Source organism: Ailuropoda melanoleuca, chromosome 16, assembly GCF_002007445.2.
Source record: "Ailuropoda melanoleuca isolate Jingjing chromosome 16, ASM200744v2, whole genome shotgun sequence".
NCBI lineage: Eukaryota > Metazoa > Chordata > Mammalia > Carnivora > Ursidae > Ailuropoda > Ailuropoda melanoleuca.
The window spans coordinates 87,667,516-87,688,374 of NC_048233.1; the positions used below are offsets into that span (position 1 = coordinate 87,667,516).

At 58.9% G+C, this 20,859-nt stretch overlaps 1 protein-coding gene across 1 annotated transcript in view; it reads left to right on the forward strand.

The window, feature by feature from the left end:
- Nucleotides 1-20,859, forward strand: part of ANO1 (anoctamin 1) — a 274,227-nt gene that overhangs the window by 92,434 nt on the left and 160,934 nt on the right. Inside the window, exon 2 of the mRNA XM_034644849.1 lies at nt 10,647-10,745. Coding sequence (XP_034500740.1) covers nt 10,647-10,745 — 99 coding nt within the window. The remainder of the gene's footprint in view (nt 1-10,646; nt 10,746-20,859) is intronic.

Below are 20,859 nucleotides of genomic sequence, written 5' to 3' on the forward strand. Positions count from 1 at the left end.
GAGACACCAGTGGCCGCGTCAGGCTGCTGGGTCCTGCGGACTTGGTGTGGCCTGAGGCTCCCCCAGCTCCCACTTGGGAACCTTGGTGCCGCTGCTGTGTCCTGGCCACGTGAGCAGTGTGTCCTGGCCACACGAACACTGTGTCCTGGCCACGCAAACGCTGTGCCCTGGCCACGAGAATTCTGCGCCCTGCTCACGTGAATGCTGTGCCCTGGCCATGAGAACGCTGTGCCCTCGCCACACGAACGCTGTGTCCTGGCCATGCGAACGCTGTGCCGGACATGAGAGGGTGAGTGTGCACGTGGCACCCAGCGCTCTGAGCCTGTGCGTGCTCCCCAGACTTCACCCAAAAACACAAGTTCGAAGATGAAATCACTGAGGGGCCGCGCGCTCTGAAATCACTCCCTCTCCGACCCCTTTGGCCTGTGCTCGATGCCAGAGGGTTTACAGAGATTGCAGGGCCTTTGGATTCTATCTGGGTCAAAAGTCCTATAAGGGATGCGTTCCTTGCTTAATGAGTACAGTCCCTTCCCCTTGGGGTGAAATTAGGGGCACGGATTTAATTTAACAACTTCCTCTTCTTTTCTCTCTTTCTTAACAGCAGGTTTCTAGACCTACTCGGGTCTTACTTTAATTCACATCTGCATGTGTCCAAATCCCAGAAGAGCAGCAGGGAGTTTTCTGCCTCCCCGAGGCTTCTGTCCTTCTCCCTCTGTCAGCGGCCAGATAGGAGGCCCAGGGCTGGACCTGCAGCCCTGAGGAACCCCGAGTGGGAACAGCGTCATCGGGGAGGCACAGGACAGAGATGATGGAGGGTCCACAGGGGCCGTAGACACACAGGCCGGGGTCGGGCCGGGTCAGGTCGGCGCCCATTCCCACTGGGACAGATGGGGGAGCCACCAGCACCCCCCGAGGCCTCCTTCACACCCCATTTTTAACACGGAGCAGTCAAGTTCATTATGTGGCACCGGCAAAGCCCTGGTGGCACCCCCGTGTTTCAGATGCCTGCCCCAGCTGGGTGGGCGCCTGAGCCAGGCTTATGGCATGTATTTATCTTTTGGCTATGATGCATGAGCTCCCGCAGCCGAGACTGAAGGCTGCGGGCCGGGGCATTCCTGGACGCTGGCATCACAGCTGAGGACTGGCAAGGGCTGCAGGCACGGCTGTCACCGGGTGACAAATTGGTCCACTCTGGAGGGAGGGCAGCTCCAGCCACCTCCGACTCCTGGAACGGCTTGGGGGTGGGGCATAGAGGGGGACCCCCTCTGGAAGGCAACGCTGTGGCCTCCTTTGTCCCCACCACAGCAGTGCCAGGGACAGCTGATGTTCTCGAAGTGACAGCTGGCTGCCGTTTTGAGCACGTACCCCCACAAACTCATCTGCTGCACCCCCACCCTAGAAACGAAGCACCCCCTATTTTATAGTCGGAAATGGAGGCAGGAGGGGCGAAGTGGCTGGTAGAGTGATGGAGATGGGATCTGAGCCAGGCTGCCTGACCAAGGTGGCACTCCAGGCCTGGTGTCAGGCATCGCCATCCCTAGCTTGCCCGTGAGGACATAGGCCTCAAGGACAAGAGTCTTGCCCAAGGTCACACAGCTGGCACGTGGCTGGGAAGGAGCCACACCCATCTCTGGCCAATGCCAAAGCCTGGACTCCTTTCTCCCAACTGAATAGCCAGGAGGCTAGCCAACCAGGGAGGCACGGACGCAAGGTCGCTGTGAGGAAGGCTGTGACCCCACGCTCCCCTCTCGGGGAGCCCTGCCACAGGCAGGCCCCTGACTTGCCTTCCTTCCTGAACCCGGTGGCCTCCTGGTCAGTCAGCTGCTGCCAGTTCAGTGGCTCCCACGCCCAGCGTTGAAGGCAGCCACAATTCGCACAGCTCTGTGTCCCACAAGGTGCCTCAGGCACATGACAGCCACCTACCGAAAACTCAGACAAGGGAACAGTCAGATCACGTTGCTGGGAAGGTACGGGGTCCACTAACTGAGCTCAGCTAGACCAGGGTTAGGATCCTGCCTCCCTCCGGCATTCGGCTTGGCTCGCCCCCTGCCCTGCCCCCCAGCAGTGGCCAAGACCGGCCAGTGGCTCCAGGCTGCGTCTCACCCGAGATTCCACCCAAGCTCCCAGGGCCGACGGTCCTGGACCAGCTTGGGTCACATGGCCATCCCTGGACCTGTCCCTGTAGCCCAAGATGGGCAGTGCTCAAGGCCCACCTGGGTCACAGGCCACCCTGGAGCTGGAGAGAGGGGTTGGCCCCATCTGGGCCTCACGGCCAGCCTGGGGAAGGCAGCGGCCAGGGAGACCGTGCATGCTGTCCCTAAACGCCCACGGACGTGGGAGAACGTGTTCGCTGACACTCTCACTGGGCACACCCCGCTCCAGATGCGCAGATGCAGGAGCGGCCGCAGCCCCGCAAGCAGCCCCTGGAGAGGGCGTCTGCCTTCCCCGCACACCAGCCGGGACCTGGAGACTCCGAGACACAGATCCACTCGCATCAGAGCGTCCGTGAGGGAAATGTTTTGCTGGAGATTTCTGGGATGAGACAGAGAGTGCTTCTGTCTTGCGCCAGGACTCCCCGCTAAAGGTCCGGGAAGACGCGTGTCCTCCATAGCTGGCCACCGGGTCCTCTCGCCAGCCTTTCCCTCCCTTGGCCCAGATGGCTGCTCCGTGTGGGGCCCACTCACTCCCTCACATCTCAAAGCGGGCTTTTAAAACCGCGGTAAAGGGACGCCTGGTTGGCTCATTCGGTGAAGCATCTGCCTTCGGCTGGGGTCATGACTCCGGGGTCCTGGGATCGAGGCCCACATCAGGCTCCTTGCTCAGCGAGGAGCCTACTTCTCCCTCTGCCTGCTTTCTCTTTTATGAACCTACGATATGTCCCGTGTGGATGGACCACGGTTTGCACAGCCGCTCATCTGCTGACGGGCCCTTGGGCTGTTTCCACCCTTTGACTCCTCCACATAATGCCGCCGGACAATCAGAGTAACGGTCTTTTGTTCAAACCCCTGTTTTCAATTCTTCTGGGCGCATCCCCTCGGAGTGACCTGCTGGGTCACGTGGTAATCCTACGTCTAACTTGTTCAGGAACCAAACTCCTTCTTACGGTGGCGGCTACACCATTTTACATTCCAAAGGGTTTCTTTTCTTTTCTTTTTTTTTTTTTTTTTAAGGGGCTGGCTTGTAGCGTTACTGGGAAGCTACCAGCAGTGGGGCTGAATCCCGGTCTCTTGCAGGCGTTCGATAGACGATGGACAGTGGAGGTCGGCAGGCTCTCTGCTCTAGACTCGAACTCTGGTGTGACCACTCAAGGCTGTGTGTCCTTGAGAGAGTTACTAACCTGCTCTGAGCCTCACTCCCCTCATCCATCCAGCCGGGCTATTGGCAAAGCTGAATGAGCACTCAGGGGCCTGGATCAGCCCTGGGCCAGAGCGAGCAGGACGGACCTGTTCCAGCCCAGCCCCCCAGGGCTCAACGTGAGAGGCCACCCGCCCCCACGGCACACACAGCACTTCACCCTGCAGCTCAGAGAGGTCCAGCGGCTTGCCAGGCCGCACCGCAGCCCCCACTGTGACCAGGTCTGCCAGCTCCTCCCCTACTCACGCAGCGGCCCACCCACCACCGAAACCCAAGCCCAGACCAGGGCGCTTAGAGCCAGTGTTTAACGCCCATAAAATCCAAGGAACTCAATATTCCCAAATAAGGCCTCCTATGCATTTCCTCAGGAACCCAGCCCAGAAGGAAGACCTGGGAACACATTTTAGAAGGAAAAAAACGCCTCCCCTCTCCTTCTCTCAGGCATCTCGTTATAAGACAGCTGTGATGGTATCTCTAGGCCCCAATGAAGGTGCCTAACGGGACGCCCGCCAAAGCCTGCAGTGCCCCACATTCTCACCAACATTTAAGATCACCGCATTTCCGTGGGGAAATGATCGGGGGCTCGAGTGTCATGGGCAGAATGAAGCCCGCTGTTCTCAGGTGTGAGGAAGGCCTTTGGACACCACACAGCTCACACATCAGGTGTTCACACCGAGCTTTCCCTCCACACAAGCGTTTAGTGACGGGGGTTTCTTAGAGTTTCCACAGAGATGCATCTGGAGACCCAGCACCCTCCCCTCACCCAGGAGCCGGCTGGCGGCCACGGAGGGGAGGGCCCGCCTGGCTCAGTCACCCGCGGGGGCCTCCTCCCGGACAGGCCCAGAGACTCGCACCCAAGCCCATGGCCACCTCCTCCCCGTGAGGTGACGTCAGCCAAGTTGCTCGGTTTCCTCAGGTGTCAGCTTTCTCACCAGCCACATCGGTGTAAGTAGATTGAAACATCTCACTCGGAAACGAGATTTGTGAAGGGGCAGGTCAGGTCGGGAAGCTCATGGAGAACCGTGCTCCAGCCCCTGTCCTCATCAAGGCTGCCTCTCTGGTTTTACGGATGTGGAGGCCATGGAGCAGGTGTCCGGTACAAAGCCCGCACAATGGCCTGGACCCCAGGCAGGGCTACCTCCAGGCCGTCAGGCCCCCCCTGCACAGCTCACCTGGCCCCAGCTCTGCACCAAGCCTGTCTGGAGGCTTTCCACCTGTCTGTCATGACACCATCACTGGGAGGAAGGAGCCTCACACCACTCTATCCACAGGGTCCAGGCAGGTAAAACTGGCCCAGGGACATCCCCTCCACCTGTAGGGGACCCAGCAGGCCTCTTCCCTGGCAGTGGGGCTGTTCCTCGTGAGCCTAGAGCCCATGTTCCATCTGAGACAGCAGGTGCCCAGACAGATGACCCAGGCAGCTCTGTCTGTATACCTGGAATCACCCGCTGTGGCTCAGAAGATGGGAAGCCACAGCTTGGGGACTGGAGCAACACACAAGGAGGGCTGCTCAAGGGCCCATGAGGTTATCATTCTCTAGAAGTTCCCCCTCCACCTGTGACAAATGCCATACTCCTCCCCATGGCCCACAGTGCCCTGCCTGGGTGCCCCTGTGCCTCCCCTCTCTCCTCTCCAGGTACATTTCCTAATGTGTCAGCTTCTTCTGACCACAGGGCCCTTTCACATGCTACTGCTGCTGCCTGGAATCCCTCTTATCCCCCCCCTCCACCCAGGTAAGTCCTGTTTGCCCTTCCAGTCCTTCCAGTGCCAGCATGTCCTTCTAATGCCTGAAAGGACATGTCCAAGTCCTAGCTCCCCAGTACCTGTGAATGTGACTTATTTGGAAATGGGGTTTTTGTAGCTGTAATGGAGTTATAAGAGTTATAATCAAGGATCACAACAGGAGATCATTCTGGATTTAGAATGGATTGGGCCCTAAATCCGATGACAAGTGTCCTTTTAAGGGACAGAAGAGGAGACACAGACCTGGGGAGGGAGGTGACATAGAGATGGAGTTGGAGGTCGGAGGGATGCATCTACCAGCCAAGGAGCACTGAGGACCCAGCAGTCACCAGCAGCCAGGAGCGGGGCCTGGAACAGCATCTCGCTTGGAGCCTTCAGAAAGAGCCCCCCACCCCCTGCCAACGCCTTGGTCTCAGACTTCTGGCCTCCAGGGTTGGGAGAGAATCCATTTCTGTTGTTTGAAGCCGGTTGGTTCAATTATAACCAATTGAACCATCAATTGGTTATAATTTGTTGGTCTCAGACTTCTGGCCTCCAGGGTTGGGAGAGAATCCATTTCTGTTGTTTGAAGGCCGGATGGTTCAATTATAACCAATTNTTGGTTAAATTATCCAATTGAACCATCAATTGGTTATAATTTGTTGGTCTCAGACTTCTGGCCTCCAGGGTTGGGAGAGAATCCATTTCTGTTGTTTGAAGCCGGATGGTTCAATTATAACCAATTGAACCATCAATTGGTTATAATTTGTTACAGTGGCCCCAAGAAACTAATACAGTTGGAAAGCCTGCCCTACGGTGACAACCGACCCCATGTACCTGGAGCAGCGGGGCCCCCTGAGATGCGGGACTTCCTCTGCCAGAGCCAGGACAGTCCCAGGTGAAGTGGGATGTGGTCACTCCAGCTCCAGCCTGGTGGGGCCGCAGTAGCCGTTTCCCACGCCCACAGCCCTCTGCGCCTCCCCACAGCCCCTGCGTAGTTACAATTCTGTGATTGTTCATGCCGTGGTGGTCTGTCTCCCCACCGTAAGGTGACCTTCTGGAGGCAAGAACCTCATCTGTCCCTGTCCCCCAGCAGCTAACACAGCACCGCAGAAATGAGGGTCTTTCTTCTGAGCCACAAAATAAAGATTTGTGGAGTGAATGAATCCCAGAGAGAAGATTTAGGGCAGATGGGGACATCCCAGGACATACAGTTGGTGCTCAGCTCTGGGAGAGCTGGCCGGCAACGACCAGGTTGTGTGGGAGGTAGTGAGCAGCTCGTCCTTGGGAGAGTTTAAGCAGAGGCTGCCAGGATGTTGTGTGGCCTACACTGGGTGAGAGCCGCAATCAGAGCCGAGACCCCTCGAGTCCCAGGATTCTGTTGGGGATTTGTCCCAAGCACAGAAGGCAGAGGACAATCAGCTGGAGGAAGAGGTGCTGGGCACCCAGGGGCACAGAGTAGGGACACCAGATAGTCACAGTGGACTCAAAGGGATTATTACAAGGGGAGAGGCAAAAGGAGAGTAATAATAATCATAACTGTAATCATAATTTTTGGGTCCATTTTTAAGGTGAAAAACAAAGGCAGCAGAAGGTTAACTATGTTCCCCTTCACTCTGAATATTAGAACTGAGGTCATTACCTCACTCCGCCTCACTCACCATAGCTCACGAAGCACTTTCATGCACTGCCTTAGGCAAAATGGAAGTTTGTTTATTAACCATAAAACCCTGGGCTATGTGCATGAGGGCCAGTGCTCCCCATTTTCAGAGATGCAGACATCTCACATTTTGCCACTCTGCTTTATGAAGCCTCCATGCCCCAAACCACTTCATGTCTAAAATGGCTGCTCTGGCTCCAGCCATCACAGCTCTATCCCAGCCAGAAGGGAGTGGGATAGGCAAGGGGGAAGGGCACACCTCTTTCCTTAGGATGCTTCCTGGAGGTTGCATTCTTATGCCTATCATAATTAATTGTAGGTGACACAATATTTTGAAAACCTTAGGCAAAATTTTCTCATTAAATTATTTAATTAATCCCACCAATACCTACTTCGTGCCACGGGCCTCTCTGCATCTATTCATCTTACAGATTTCTCACAACAGCCTCTAAGACAGGCCCCCGTGAGCCTATTTCACAGATGGGGAAAAAGGCCCAGAGAGAACGGCTTTGCCTGCAGTCCCATCCACAGGCCATGGCTAGGCTGGCCCCACCGATGCCAGGCCCGGCTCCAGCATGCACCCCCCACTCCCGGCCGCCTGCAAGTCACCGCCACTTTGTCTTCCCTCTTCGTTTCCCTGGGATCACACTGTCCAGTCCTCTGGAGATGACCCCACAGAGGAGACACCGGGGCATGGAGAGCAGTGACTAAGCAGACGGCCTCCAGGGGACGGCTGCCTTTCCCATGGAGGCCAGCCTCTCACAGAGGAGCACGAGGATCTCCCCTGTCCCTGCACCAGTGGGTCAGGCAGCTGGTTCCCCAGGGAAATGTCCACAGGCCTCTTTGGGCAGCCACTCCTTGTGCGGTTGTCACAGACCTCGGGGTTCAATACCCGGGACCCCAGCCAGCTGGGACTCCAAGAGAAGCTGACCCGTCTGCAGTCCATCCCCTCCTCTGTATGGTGAGCACGAGAGCCAGGGCACATGGCCGGCGCTGAGCCCCCGGGACCCCAACGACACCAACCACAGCCAACGTCCCGTCCCTGCTTTCCCCGCCAAGGTCTGGAACATTCCCTGGATCCTCTATCCAGGGACACCTGCCATTCCCAAATCCTGCTCTACCCCAAGACAGTCAGTGCTGTTGTCTCAAACCCGTGTGAGCGCCTTACGAACTACGAAGCATGCACCTAGACACCTCGTCTCTTGCAAAGCCCGCCAGGGCCCCAGATTTGGGACGGGCAGTGTCCCGGCTGCGTGAGCGAAAGCTGCACAGGAGGCCAGCGACACCGTACCCACCCCCACCGGGGGCTCCATCCAAACGGGGCTGCTGAACCCACCAGGATCGGCCCAGGCAGCACCCACTCTCCCACTGCCTGGCGGACGAAGACTTGGAATTAATTGTTTCTCACACAGTCGAGAGCAGAGAGGCTTCTGCAAGTGATAACTTGGCTCTGTGACCAAATAAGGCAATATTACATTTCAGTGTTTACAGCGGCCGGGAAGCCGGGCGACTCCGAGGGCACGGGGAGAACGCCGCTCGCGCTGGGCCTCTCCTTTCCTGACATCCAATAACTCTGCCCAAAGCCGGTTATCACTTTCTTACAGAAACAGCCATTCATCACTTTTTAAATACACGAACGAACCGGAGAGGTGACCCCAGTCTCGCCTCCCGGCAGCAGCGTGGCAAAAGCTGGCTTTGAACTTCCATACGTGTGACTGAAAGGCCGGGAGCGCCCGCAAGCTTTTACTCCAGGCTTTGAGCGAAAACAGAAGCACCTGGTACCTGGGGCAGCCCGCGGAGCTCCATGTGTGAGGTGCCTTCTGCCCTGAGAATTTATTTCCAACCCTTTGCGAATGGGTGTTGCGGCTGCCGGGACAGCCGCCGGTGACCCTCCCGTCCTGACAGCGCTTGGAATGGGAGGCGCGTGGTTGGTGGGCCGGGATTTGGTAACTGGAGTTAATAATCAGACACGTGGCAACGTTAGAACCCATTAGGAGGCTTTAAATGGCAAACAAAGCTTCGACCTGCTGGCATGTGCGCCCTGCGTGGGGCCTCGCGTCACCCGCAGGGGAGGCCATCCTCGTGCCCGGGCTCTGCCTGCCCCGTGCGCCCGGTGCCGTCAGCTCAGACCCCGCTCCGGAGCTGGGAGGGCGCGGGTCCTCCAGATCAGGCGCAGCAGGAGCGCACCTGCCTCCCCTTCAAAATGGAATTCCTTTCTAAAGATTTATGTGCTGATTGGGGGGGTGGGGCCAAGGGAGAGGAAGGGTCCCAAGCAGGCTCCCCACTCAACGGGGAGCCCGACGCGGGGCTCGCTCACGACCCTGAGCCCAAATCAATAGGACACTCAACCGACTGAGCCACCCAGGCGCCTCCCCAAAATGTAATTCCTTAACCCCGAGACCCTCGCACTGCCCCGTGGCCGGCTGGATGTCGGGAACTCAGGCGGCTTCCCCTCTGCTCTCTGCCTCAGAGCGTCCTTCCCAGACGGCGTGGGTGTTCAGGAAGGGTTTTCTGGGTGAATGAGGGAATGAATGAAACGTGTTCCTGGGCCTCTCCCCACGGCAGTCTCTGATCCACCTCCCGCCAAACCTCCTTCGAGGGGCGCCCGGCTGGCTCCGTCGGTGGGGCGTGACTCTCGATCTCGGGGTTGTGGGTTCGAGCGCCACGTGCAGTGTGGAGATTACTTAAAAATAAAATCTCAAAAAAAAAAAATCTCATTTGAGTTGGAGCAGGACGGGTTTGCGGCGGCCGAGAGCGCCAGGGAGAGCTTTGGGGCAAAACTCTTGGATCCACAGCTGACTTCCGGGGAGGTGAACGGCACCCAGCCCTCTTCTTTCCTGCCCTGTGGGCCTGACCCCCCCCCCCCCCCCCCCCCCCCCGNTGCTCGCCAGCCCTCCACCCTGTCCACACCCTGTCATCCCTCCTCCGGTCAGGACAGCCACAGACGCAGGGTCTTCACTGCCGCTGGAACGCGGGGCGTCTGCTCATAAACCCACCTCCCGAAAGGAGCAATCCACTTCCCGGGTGATGAAGGAAATCACGGGACAGAAACGGCCTTTGGAAGGAGCACATCCCCGGGGCAGACCCACCCGAGACTGCCCTGCCCTGTGGCTTTGGCCAAGTCACCCAACAACTATCCATCCAACACGCGTCACGTGCTTCCACACCAGTGACAAACCAGGCCAGGACCTTGGGCCTGGACCTGGGCCTGGAGCCACAGCCCGTGACATGGAAAGCAGCCGACGTTTATCGAGCGCTCCTGTGTGCTCCGGACCGTGCCCCACATTTTCCTCGCGTGGCCTCATTTAACTCCTGAACGGCTTGTGTATTGGCTGAGGAAACAGAGACCCCAAGGGAAGAAATGATTGATTCCTTTCCTCCTTGTTCTTTACCAGGCCTCTCACCGGACGGCCACCTGTGGGGCCTCACCCCTTCCCGGGAGAAGTGGGGACACAACTCATCGCTTGCAGGATTAGGACAGTGTCCAAGGAGAAGAGATATGCCGGGTGCCTGGCAGAGCGTGGGAAACAGAGGAGACCCGTATGGAAGGGTGGTCAGAGGGACCATTGCTGGTGTGGGCTGTGAAATGGGACCACTCTCCTTCCATGGCCCTGACTGGGCAGAGCTGAAGCCCTGTGGGTGAAGGGGGAGAGGGTCCCTGGGTGCAGACTCTCCCTTCAGCAGACGACCAGACCAAGGCGGGCTCTGATGGGATGGGTCTCCGGACCCCCGTCGAGGCTGGCTGAGGTCACACCCGAGGGTCCTTTAGGATCCCAGGGAAGTGTCTGCATGTTAATGATTAACCCACCCTCGACACCTGGCTGCCAGTCCTCTTGCCCCGCTGACTCATTTTGCAAACCCTGCTCACCTCGGGAGAGGCCTCTGCCTCTTGCCCGAGATCCCGGCGCAGCGGCGTTCCGCAGCCTGCAGGAGGAGCCGGCAGCCACTAGCAGCGAGAGCGAGGGCGGCGCTCAGATGGAGGAGACGGCGCTGGACCCTCTGCTGACCAGTAAGGAGCCATGGGGTCCACAGCGGGGTGGGTGTCCGGGGAGCGCCGCACGCCACCAGCCCGGTCTGCCCTGTAGGTCCCCGTGCATGTAGTTTCTGGGCTGTGCCCAGGCCCGCCATCGGGGAAAGCACCCCCCCAGGGTGGCAGGCCCGACTGGGGGTAGGTTAATGCGAGGCACCTTCCAGAAGGCAAGCCCCTCCGGAGAAGAACAATCACAAGCCCGGTTTCTCAGCTTCGGCACTGTTGACATTTGGGGCTGGCTCACTCCTCGCCATGGGGACCGTCCCGTGCACGGTGCCGTGTTTGGCAGTGTCCCTGGCCTCCACCCATTAGAGGCAGGAGCACCCCACCCTCAGCTGTGACACCCCAGAAATGTCTCCACTCTGCACAGTGTTTCTGGAAGGCAATCCACCCCCTTCCCTTGAGAACCACGGTACTGCCTGGATGGAGTGCTAACTGTATGCTGGACGCCCCACTGAGCCTCGAGGGGCCCTACGAGGGCGGCCCTGATGCCAAGGCTTTGGGGCCAGACCCCTATGTTAGACCCAATTCTCGTTTTCCCTTATTGGTAAATGGGAATAATAACAGTGTCAAGCCCAAAGGAAGAGCCTGGCACCTACCAAGTGCTGTTTCGATCCCATATTACGCAAAGCTGGGGCCCAGAGAGACGAAGCCACCAGCCGGAGGGTCGCCCAGTGGGTAGGGACGGGGCTGTGGGGGAGCCTTGCTGTCCCTCTCCAAAGCCTCCTCTCGCAATCACTGAGCCACACACGCTGCAGAAAGGGGACATTGTACCGGGGCTGAGAATTAAGAGGCCAGCCCGCTCCCACCTCTGGGCCTTGCCTCCTGTATGACGGGGAGTTTCTGCTCTGAGTGACATGCACTGAGCAGCTCCCTTCTGCCTGTTGGAGCACGTGGGGACTCTCACATCGGTCGTGTCCCTCCCCGCCGGCTGGCCTGGGCCCCTGAAGCTCAGGGAGGGAGAAAGCTAGCTCCACGCTCCCAGGCCATTAGTGTCCTGCCTGTGATTCTTAGAGGGGGTCCCTGCCATAGGTGGGGGAGCAGGCGGCCTCTGAGGCCCTTTCTGGCATGGGGAGCCGGCTGGGGGACATGGGGGGCAGGGCAGGGGGCCTTTCTGAGAGAGAGCTGACCTCTTGTCCCATGGGAATTCAGCCACCAAGTGTAAGACTTGGATCCGTCTGACTAGCCCCACCCTCTGTCCTCTGCTTTGTACATGAGTGTGTGAATGAGTGAATGAGTGAATGAGTGAATGGCATCACTCCATCTCCAGTGAATGGATGGGTGAGTGAATGGAGGAGGAAGCTGACAAGCATCCCCTGGCTCCCCAGAGGGAACTCCAGGACAGGAGCAGGGGCGGCCTCTCTTGCGTGACAACGGGGTGGGGAGGGAGGTGGTTTCTGGCGGCCCCCACTCTGTGCTTCCCCCTCAGGGGTCAGAGGTCAGAGCCTACCAGGCAGCTCCCTTCCCAGAGACTGCCTTGGCCAAGGCCAGACCGCCCCCCCCAACCCAGGACTGACCCTCCCTCTCCAGGGCCGAGGGGGACAGAGTGAGGATTTGCAAAAATGAGTGAGTTTGCCGGAAAAGGCTAAATTTTTCTTTTTAGTTTGTTCTCAAAGTGTCTGAGAGTCAAGGCAGAGGGAGGAGGAATGTGAATTAGGCAATCAGATGTTTACAGAGAAGCCCTCAAATAGCTGCAAAGAGTTGCCAAGTTTTTGCGATCCCCACACTGAGACCATTGGAGGACCTGCGTCCCGCGAGTTAGTCCTGGGACGGCCACGGCAGAGACGCGGTGGCTCTGCCTCTCCCCGGAGGACAGCCAGCCCAGGCTCACAGAGGAGGAGGGCAGATTCCGGTCTAGGAAATCCGGGGAACGCTGAATCCTAGAGCGAACGCGGGAGAGACCGTGAAGCTGGGGTCAGGACCCGAGAGGTTGCCTGGGGGCAGGGTCCCATTAGGGAAGGGCTGCGGCCAGCGGGCTGCACCTCCCGGTCTGCGGGGGACGAGCACGCGAGCCTCCAGCTGCACTCGGGGTTCAGGCTCCTGCCTCCACCCCTCCCAGGAGCACTCCGCGAGCCGGGTTTCCGTGCGGCGGCGGCACAGTGAGCGACACTCCTCTGCAAACCGCACAGCCCCTGTGCTCCCGACCCGGCCTGAAGTACCTCCCGGCTTCGGCGCAGGGCTGTAACTTGGGGGATCCCCTGGGAAGACCCCTAGCTTGCTGTTGGCAGTCTTTGTCACGAAGGCCCAGGGGCAGAGCCCTTGATGGTGACGCTGGCATCCGCAATGGGGAGCCATTGGACACGCAGGGGTCAGTCACACCCCAGCGTGAGCGAGGTTAGCACCACCCTTCACGGGTGACTCCTGGCTGAATGGAAACCGGCCCCTCTGTAGGGCGTGGGACAGCTGCGGGACAGCCAGGGCGGCAGGGCCCAGGGGAGCGGACACTCCTTCTCCAGCGGTCACCAAAGTCCCGTGGTTCCCCTTTCAGGGCCGTGTGTGGAGACTTCCTCCAAAGGTGGGGGCTGGGAAGGACGGTAGGGGGTCCCCGGGGTCCGGTCTGGGGCAGGGGCTAGATCCCAGGGCCGGGTCTGCCTAGCCGGTGTGGCCTGGGGTGCATCAAACTTTCAGCTCCCGGCTTCCTCTTCTGTAAAATGGGCATGACCCCCCCCCCCAGAACTGGAAGGACAGGGCGCACATGGCAGCATCTTCCTCGGTGAGGCTCAACGTCTGATGTTGAGGCTGGGAAGGGCCTCCCTCTGCCTACGGTCCCTATTTGTCTTCAGGCGGACATCCTAAGTATCCGACTCTACTGAGAAATCTCTCTCTCTTGTCACCAAGACAGGCCATGACATGCCATGTAGGGCCTCAGGACAAGGAGGAAGAGGCAGCTCGGAGTTTTGGGAGCCCCGATGGCAGGAAGGTGGCCGGAATGAGCTGGGTCACCCCCTCATCAATCAGAGGAGGGGTCCCTACCAGGAGGGTCAGAATCACCGAAGGTCAGAGGCAGTTTGGGGGGTGGGGCTGCCATGGTCTCAGGGTCTCAAAGGCTCTGCCAACAGGAAATGCAGACGGCTAGGAGGAGGAGAGCGGGGGGGGGGGGGGGGGGGGGACCTGTAGGAGCTTCTCTCGGAGGAGGGGACCCCGACACCGGGGATGTCACAGATCAGAAGCCTGACTAGAACCGACCGACCCGCGTACCCGACTGCCCCAGAGCCTGACCCTCAGGGGAGTGATTTCTCAGAGTCGGGTCAAGGAACCGGGTTCTGCACGCGTCCTCGGGGAGGGGGGAGCGGAGCTGGGCTCACAGCAGCCATCGTGGCGGGGAGGCGAAGCCTTCCGAGCGTGCCCGGCCTCACCGATTAGCCCTCCTGTGAACTCGCGGGCCCGCTCTGGGCTGGCCCTCGGGGGGCAAGGGCCATTTGCTTTAGCAAGCATTTCAGCAGGTCTGAAACGAAAAGCTTATGTAAGTGACGCGCTGCGACCTTGGACAGATCACACCCCCTCTCTGGGGCTCTTTCTTCATCTCTGTCATGACCAGGGACTTGCATAAACAGCCACATTGAAGGGAAGGCTTCTGTTGGTTCAGCAGCAAGGGACAGAAAAGTTACCTTTAAAAAGCTGAGAGTGATTTTCTCTCACATAAGCCAAGTCCAGAGGTAGGCATGTTGGGATTCTAGGACTGGTAGGGGGCTTCATGAGTCATCAGAGACCTGGGGTCCTTCTTCAGGCTGCTCCGCCATGCTCAGCAAAGGTGTCTACCTCATGGCCCAATATGGTTGCTTGAGCTCAAGCCATCAAATCTGCATTCCAGCACCGCAGAGAGAAAAGGTATAGAATGGCACTCTCCTCCCCTGGAAATTGTTCATAGGCTTTCATTCATTCCCATGGCCTCAACCTAGTTCCATGGCTGCAGTGAGTGCAAAGGAGGCCGGGACATGCAGGCTTTGTTCTGGGTGGTTACGCATCAGCTAAAAACCAGTTATTTTCAGAGAAAGGCAAAGAGTAAACACTGGGGTACAACCGGCAGTCTGTGGCACAGGTTCGGGAGGCTACCCAGCCCTCGTTTTGGTTATCGACAGCAGGGACTTGGCTCTCCCCTCCTCCCTCGGAGCCTCGGTCTCTCATCTGTAAAATGGGCTGTCAGACCCTGTGGCCTCTGCTGTGGGTAAATGTCTCCACGGAAAAGACAAGGAAAGGCAAGCTGGGGGATACCCCTGGGGTGTTGGCCCGTTACGCCGCGTGGGGGAGTGCCGCGCCATCCCGGTCTACGCCGGACGGAACGAGCCATCGTGCCCAGACCTTCCCGTTAGGCGGGTGTGCGGTCAGGCGATGCGTATCCGGTGGCCCCAGCGGAATGCGGGGCACTGTGGATGCACGACGGATCCAGTCGCCGGTGAGTGGCTCACGGACAGCGGAAAGACCTCATGTCCCCAGGGAGGCTCTGCCTGCATGCCTGTGAACCCTGCCTTCCCCGCCTGTGGAAACTGTGAAACCCTGCGATTAACATGACATGTGTCATCTTCCTGAAGCCGTAAAACTATTCCTGACCGATGGCTTTTGTCGCTTTCACACTGTGTCTGTGTCGTGATAAGATATTTCTGTGTAAATACGCCGAATCAACAGTGCCCTGGGATTCTGCCTCCAGACACGGTGCCTAAGTCCAAGAGGATTCCTTACTTCTCACCAGCATTCCTGAGAGACTCAAGCTTGCTGCAAATGTAGCAGCCGGCTGCCCCCAGGGCCTTTGCACGGCTGGCCCCGGGGCCCAGGACGTTCCTCCCCAGAGGCTTGTACAGAGCCCTGCCCGCCCGGCCTCAGGCCTGTGTGTAAACATCCCTTCCCCACCCCTGTCTGTGGCAGCTTGCTCTCTGTCCCCTCAGGCTGCGTCATGTTCCCTCAAAACCCCTCGCTCTCCAACACTGTGCTCGCCAGTCCTCTCTCTCCTGTGTAGGAAGTCATCTCTATAGCGGCAAAGATTTTCTAAAGCCCTGTGCCCCCAGCGTCTGAACCTGTTCCAGGGAGGCGCTCGAGAAATATTTATTGCCTGAAGTCTTCCACTTTTCTGAGTATTTTCTATTGGTCCTCGAAGACTCTGTTAAAGATGAAAAATACTTTTAATTCCCTGATCTGGCAGCTCTGGGGAGATGTTCCCCGGTGGCCTGAGATGTCGGTACACGTGTCCTTACAGGAGCGTCTGCTTTCAGGATTGCACCTTGTTCTAAAGGGGTTTTAAGGTAGCTGGCCAAGATTTTTTTTTAAGATTTATTTATTTTAGAGGGGGTGGGGAAGAAAGCCAGAGAGTGGGGGTGGGGTGCGCAGAAGGAGAGAGAATCTCAAGCGGACTCCGTACTGACCACAGAGCCTGACGCGGGTCTCGATCTCATGACCCTGAGATCATGACCTGAGCTGAAGCCAAGAGCCAGACGCTCCACTGAGTGTGCCCCCCAGGCGCCCCTGTAGTTTGCTGAGATTTCTAAAATCCCATAAGAAACATAATAATCTGGGAGGAGAGCACACAAACAATGAGGCATAGGGACAATAAGGTTCTGGAAGAAGGGCACCTGCAGAACGGCTACTGTGGGCCGGACATGGAGGGTTTGACCTCGTCTTGCTCACTTGTTCTCCACGAGGCTCCACGTGGATCTCCATCTTCCAAAAGGAGACAGAGGAGAAGCGCACTTGCCCAAGATCGCCGAGCTGGCAAAGGGCAGGTGGGTGCCAGTCTGCAGTCTCTTAGCAAGCGGGACCCCCCCCACCCCGCGCTCTTGGCCCGGCACCAGATCGAAGAACGTGGGGCTCAGCTGCGGGTGGCCGCTCGTCCTAACCGCCTGCCGCAGGCACCACCCCAAAGTTGTCCCCGAGACGCCCAGCAGCCAATCCTAAGCGGGAAACAAGAGCCACTACATCATTCAGATTGTCCACAAAATAAGACCACACCAGTGGCTCAGAATGAAGACGCCGGGACCAGCGGGCTTCCAGGCATGAGCGCAGATGTCACTTTCCAGAGTTGGGACCCCCGGCTGCAAGCAACAGAAATCCACTGTGGTTCTCTCTCTGGAAGAGAACGTGATGGACGGCCTCGTGAAGTCGGGAGTGAAGGGACGGGCAAGTGTCCTCTCTTCATACTATCGCAAGATCCCCTGCCACGGCACGGGGCTGCTGCAGCCATTGACCGCGCCCCACTGTCCCGAGTCAGTCCTCCCCCTGCCCTCCGTGGCCCCGAGGCCCGGCTGCCCGCGAGCCGAAGCTGAGGGCTTGCCACCACCTTACGGAAGAGTGGGCTCTGTATCCACCAATACCACACCCAGAAGATCCCCAAGTGGGAAAGGGAGCTGATGCCGGGCAGCCCCCTCCCCAAATTGACAAAAGCCCACCCACCCTCCCTGAGGAGGCCCCCAGGAAAGCCTCCCATGGGGCCCACGGGGCGCCACAGGCTCTGACAGTCTGGGAAGTTGGGGGTGAGGAGCTGGTGTCTTTCAGTGGAAACGAGGCCCCCGAGAGAAGGGAACTGAGCCAGACCCTGACGGCAGGCCCACGGTCTTCCCTCATGGGCAGTTTGGGCTCCTTCAGCACAGAGATTCCTGGGGAACGGGGTCCCAGAAGGAAAGTCCCTCCTTCAGTCCCTGGGAACACGCACACGCATCTTTCCGGGCTTCCTCGTGCCCACGGCAGCTGCGGGACCCCCGCTCCGGGCCGCTCGCTCTCCGGACATGCTGCTCCTGCACGCGAGCCGGCGAGCTGCTGGGGGCTGTCCTCCCACCGAGGCGGCTTGCGCTGCAGCACCGTGAGCTCGAAACCTCCTGGCTGGCAGGAACTCAGCGGTGGATCGAAGTGTTTGTTTTAGTCCGTTCTGGTTGGTTTGGTTTATGAAGCCGTCCACATGGCTGGAGTCAAAGCCCTGACCCACTGTGCGGGACCAGAGCCTCCACCTGCCCCCCACTCCCTCACCCCTGCTCTGCTCGGTGCCCTGGGACAAGGGCTGGGAAGGGGGACATGGCCTTCAGGCCCTGGGTCCACCTGTCACCCTCTGGATTCCAAACACACTCGGCCATCAGAACAGAGGACGGGCCGTCTGTGCCTCTGGCCTCTCCTGCGAGCCGAGGCTCCCGCCCCGATGGCCGCAGCCCTCTCCTCCAGCCCAGCCTCCGGGAGTCCTGGCCTGACTGCCCCTGTTGCTAGGGTGGGGGTGCCTCATCCCCTCCTGCTGATCCCCCAACTGACCCGAGCCTCCGTGAACTGTCCTTTCCTTAAACCTGGCAGAGGCTGAATCTGGCCCCCAAATTCCTCTGTTGGAGTCCGGACCCCCAGCACCTTAGAATGTCACTATATCTGGAGCTGGGGCCTTGACAGAGGTGATTGACATAAAACAGGGTCACCGGGGTGGCCCTGATCCCATGTGACCGGGGTCCTTACACGAAGAGGGGATCAGGACACAGACACGTGGAGGGACGACCCCGTGAGGACCCAGGGATAGCACGGCCATCCACACACGAGGAGAGAGGCCTCGGGAAGACCTGCCCTGCCCGTGCCTGCATCTCGGGCTTCGGCCTCCAGGACTGGGGACAGTGAGCGTCTGCTGTGTGAGCCCCGTCCGCGGTGTTTGTTCCAGCAGCCTGAGCAGACTCATACAAACCCCTCTGGAGGGAGCCATCTGTTTGCCGCCAGGCCCTGACTGGCACGGACCAGAGTCCTTTTATAGCAAGAGCTTGAAAGAGGCTGGGCCGGGTGCTCCCCGCATAGGCCCACCTCATCCTCATCCCACCCCCAGAGATGGGTGCTCTGGACCGTGGACGAGACAGGCAGGCTGCGTGAGAAGAGGCTGCCAAGCCCGCCGTGCCAGCCGGCCCCATCGGTAGCCCACTCTCCCCTGCTTCTCCGGGTCTGAGCCGAGCCATGGTCCAGAGCGGGAGGGCAGCCTCCCAGCTTCCTCAAAATGCTATTAAATCCTTGGGGTTGAAGAGCCAAGACCCTGGCGCAGGGGACGATGCCGGAGTGCCGCCCGGTGTGCGTGCCCCGTGAGCCGAGGCCGCAGGACCAGTAAACTCGCGGCGAAGGCTGAGCCCCGGCCGGGAGGGGCTGGTCCCGCAGAAGCCTCCCCGCGCCCCACTCCGAGAGCCCAGGCGTGCGCCCACCCTGCGAGGCCACCTGTGCCTTAGGCAGGAAGTGCTCACCCGAGAGCGAGCAGGGGGCGGCAGGGTTACCCTTCCAAGTGGGAGACACTACAGCCCGTCGGGCCCGCACGGTAAGGGCAGCAGGCCAGCCCACCCTCCCCCGCCCGCCAGCCCGCAGGGCCCTGAAGCCTGAGGCTGCAGTGGGCGGATGCGCGGAGTGAGACTTTCAAAGCAATGCGTCCTCCTCGGGGAGGCAGAAGGGTGTCCTGGGGACATGCACTTACCCTCATCTTTTCAGGGAAGCCAAGGCCTCGTCAGGAGTGTCCCCAGAGACGACGGTGGCTTTGTGGCCCCACTGCCCAGGGCACCGTGGGCACCATGTCCTTCGGGCTCTGAGCCCTTTGGAGATAACTGAGCTGGATTTTTCCTTCTCAGATTCCGTCCGAAGGTCTGGGAAAGCCTTGTCTCGAGAGCCCCCGGGGAGAGAAGGCTTTGTGAACCGAGCGCCTGTCATTTGCATACTGTGGCTGAAGGGGGAAGGGAACCTCGCCAAGGGAGGATCAAGGAGCTCTGCAAAGGGCCGAGGAGGGAGGGCGGGGCAGGCAGGGATCCCCAAGGGCAGCGGGACCCAGTGTTTTCTTTCCCTGGGAATCCTGAACCCCCAACCCACACTCAAGAAGAGGGTGAGGCCTGGGGACAAAACTGCTCTCCTGGGCAAAAAAACCCTGGAGGACACTGAGGCCTGGCCTCCAGTTCCTAGGAGGGGCTGCATTCCAAGCCATCTGATGGGCCTTTGTGCCAGGCAGGCAGGCACCCCATCAGACGACAAGGTCTCAGGTTTTCGTGGTCAAGGCACCTGGAAAGGCCTTGGCTTTAAGAAGCAGACTCCTGCAGTGACAGCAGACCGGCTTCTAGACTGTTCTCTCTTAGCACTACGCTCCAGGTGAAGCGATCCTCCTGTCCAGGGGCATTTCGTCATCGACTCCTGATAATCTCCACCGAGGGAAGACCGCTCCCTTTTGACCTTTTGGGAAAAAAAACCCACCGGATGTGTTGAATTATAAAGGGACTTTATATATAAATCTGTCATCTTCAAACCACTTAAAAACATACCTGGAGCCTATAATCTCACCTCCGGTTTATGGCCAAGAGCTGTGGTATCGGTATTATTTACTCTGAAAAAAAAATCCCAAAACCAGGCTGTGTATTCTTTGATGGGGCATTGAGTGTAAGTATTTGCACCATTAATTAGAGTCTGTTGAATTCCAAAAACTCAAGCAAGACGAGCAGCCTCTGAGGGTAAACAGGCCGCAGGATGTTAGTCATACCTGGAAGGCTGTGAGCGGAGAGTCTCTCTTAGGCCCTCCGCCTACCTCATCCCGCAAACAAACAAACAGGCGGAAGGTTGAAGAGAGGCCAAGCAGCCCCAGCCGGGACATTAAAGGGCCTAAATAGGATGTTTTTCTATTGTTTCCATAGCCTTCTTATTGTTCCGGTAATAATGTGTTGTGTCCAAACAGAAGGTTGGCATGGTGTGGTGGAAAGCGTTCTGGAGTCGACTAGAAAGTTCTAGAATCCACTGGGCAGGATTTGACCCTTAGCAATGGTGTGGATTCGGGCGAGCGGTTCTCCCGGCCCAGGTACAGTTTCCTCAGCTGTCACGGGGACGAGAACCCATCCCTCCTACGGTTGAGGCAGCGCAGATGACAAACAGAGCAGACCTGAGTCCAGCGTGCCCGTGGCGGCCTCCCTGCAGCTGGAAGGGACACAGCCAGCGAGCCAGGGCCACCGCAGCGGCTCACAGAACTTCGTGCGCGGAAGCGGTGGCTGCTATTTCTGGCATCTCCCCAGATGCGTTCCCCCGCCACGGGTGTTCTGCAAACCTACTTTCGGTGCAAAGGGAACCGGTTTCAGGCGGCACAGGGGCTCAGGACAGCGGGACCACGCGGCGCCAGGTGCAGGCCCAGCCCAGACTCCTTGGT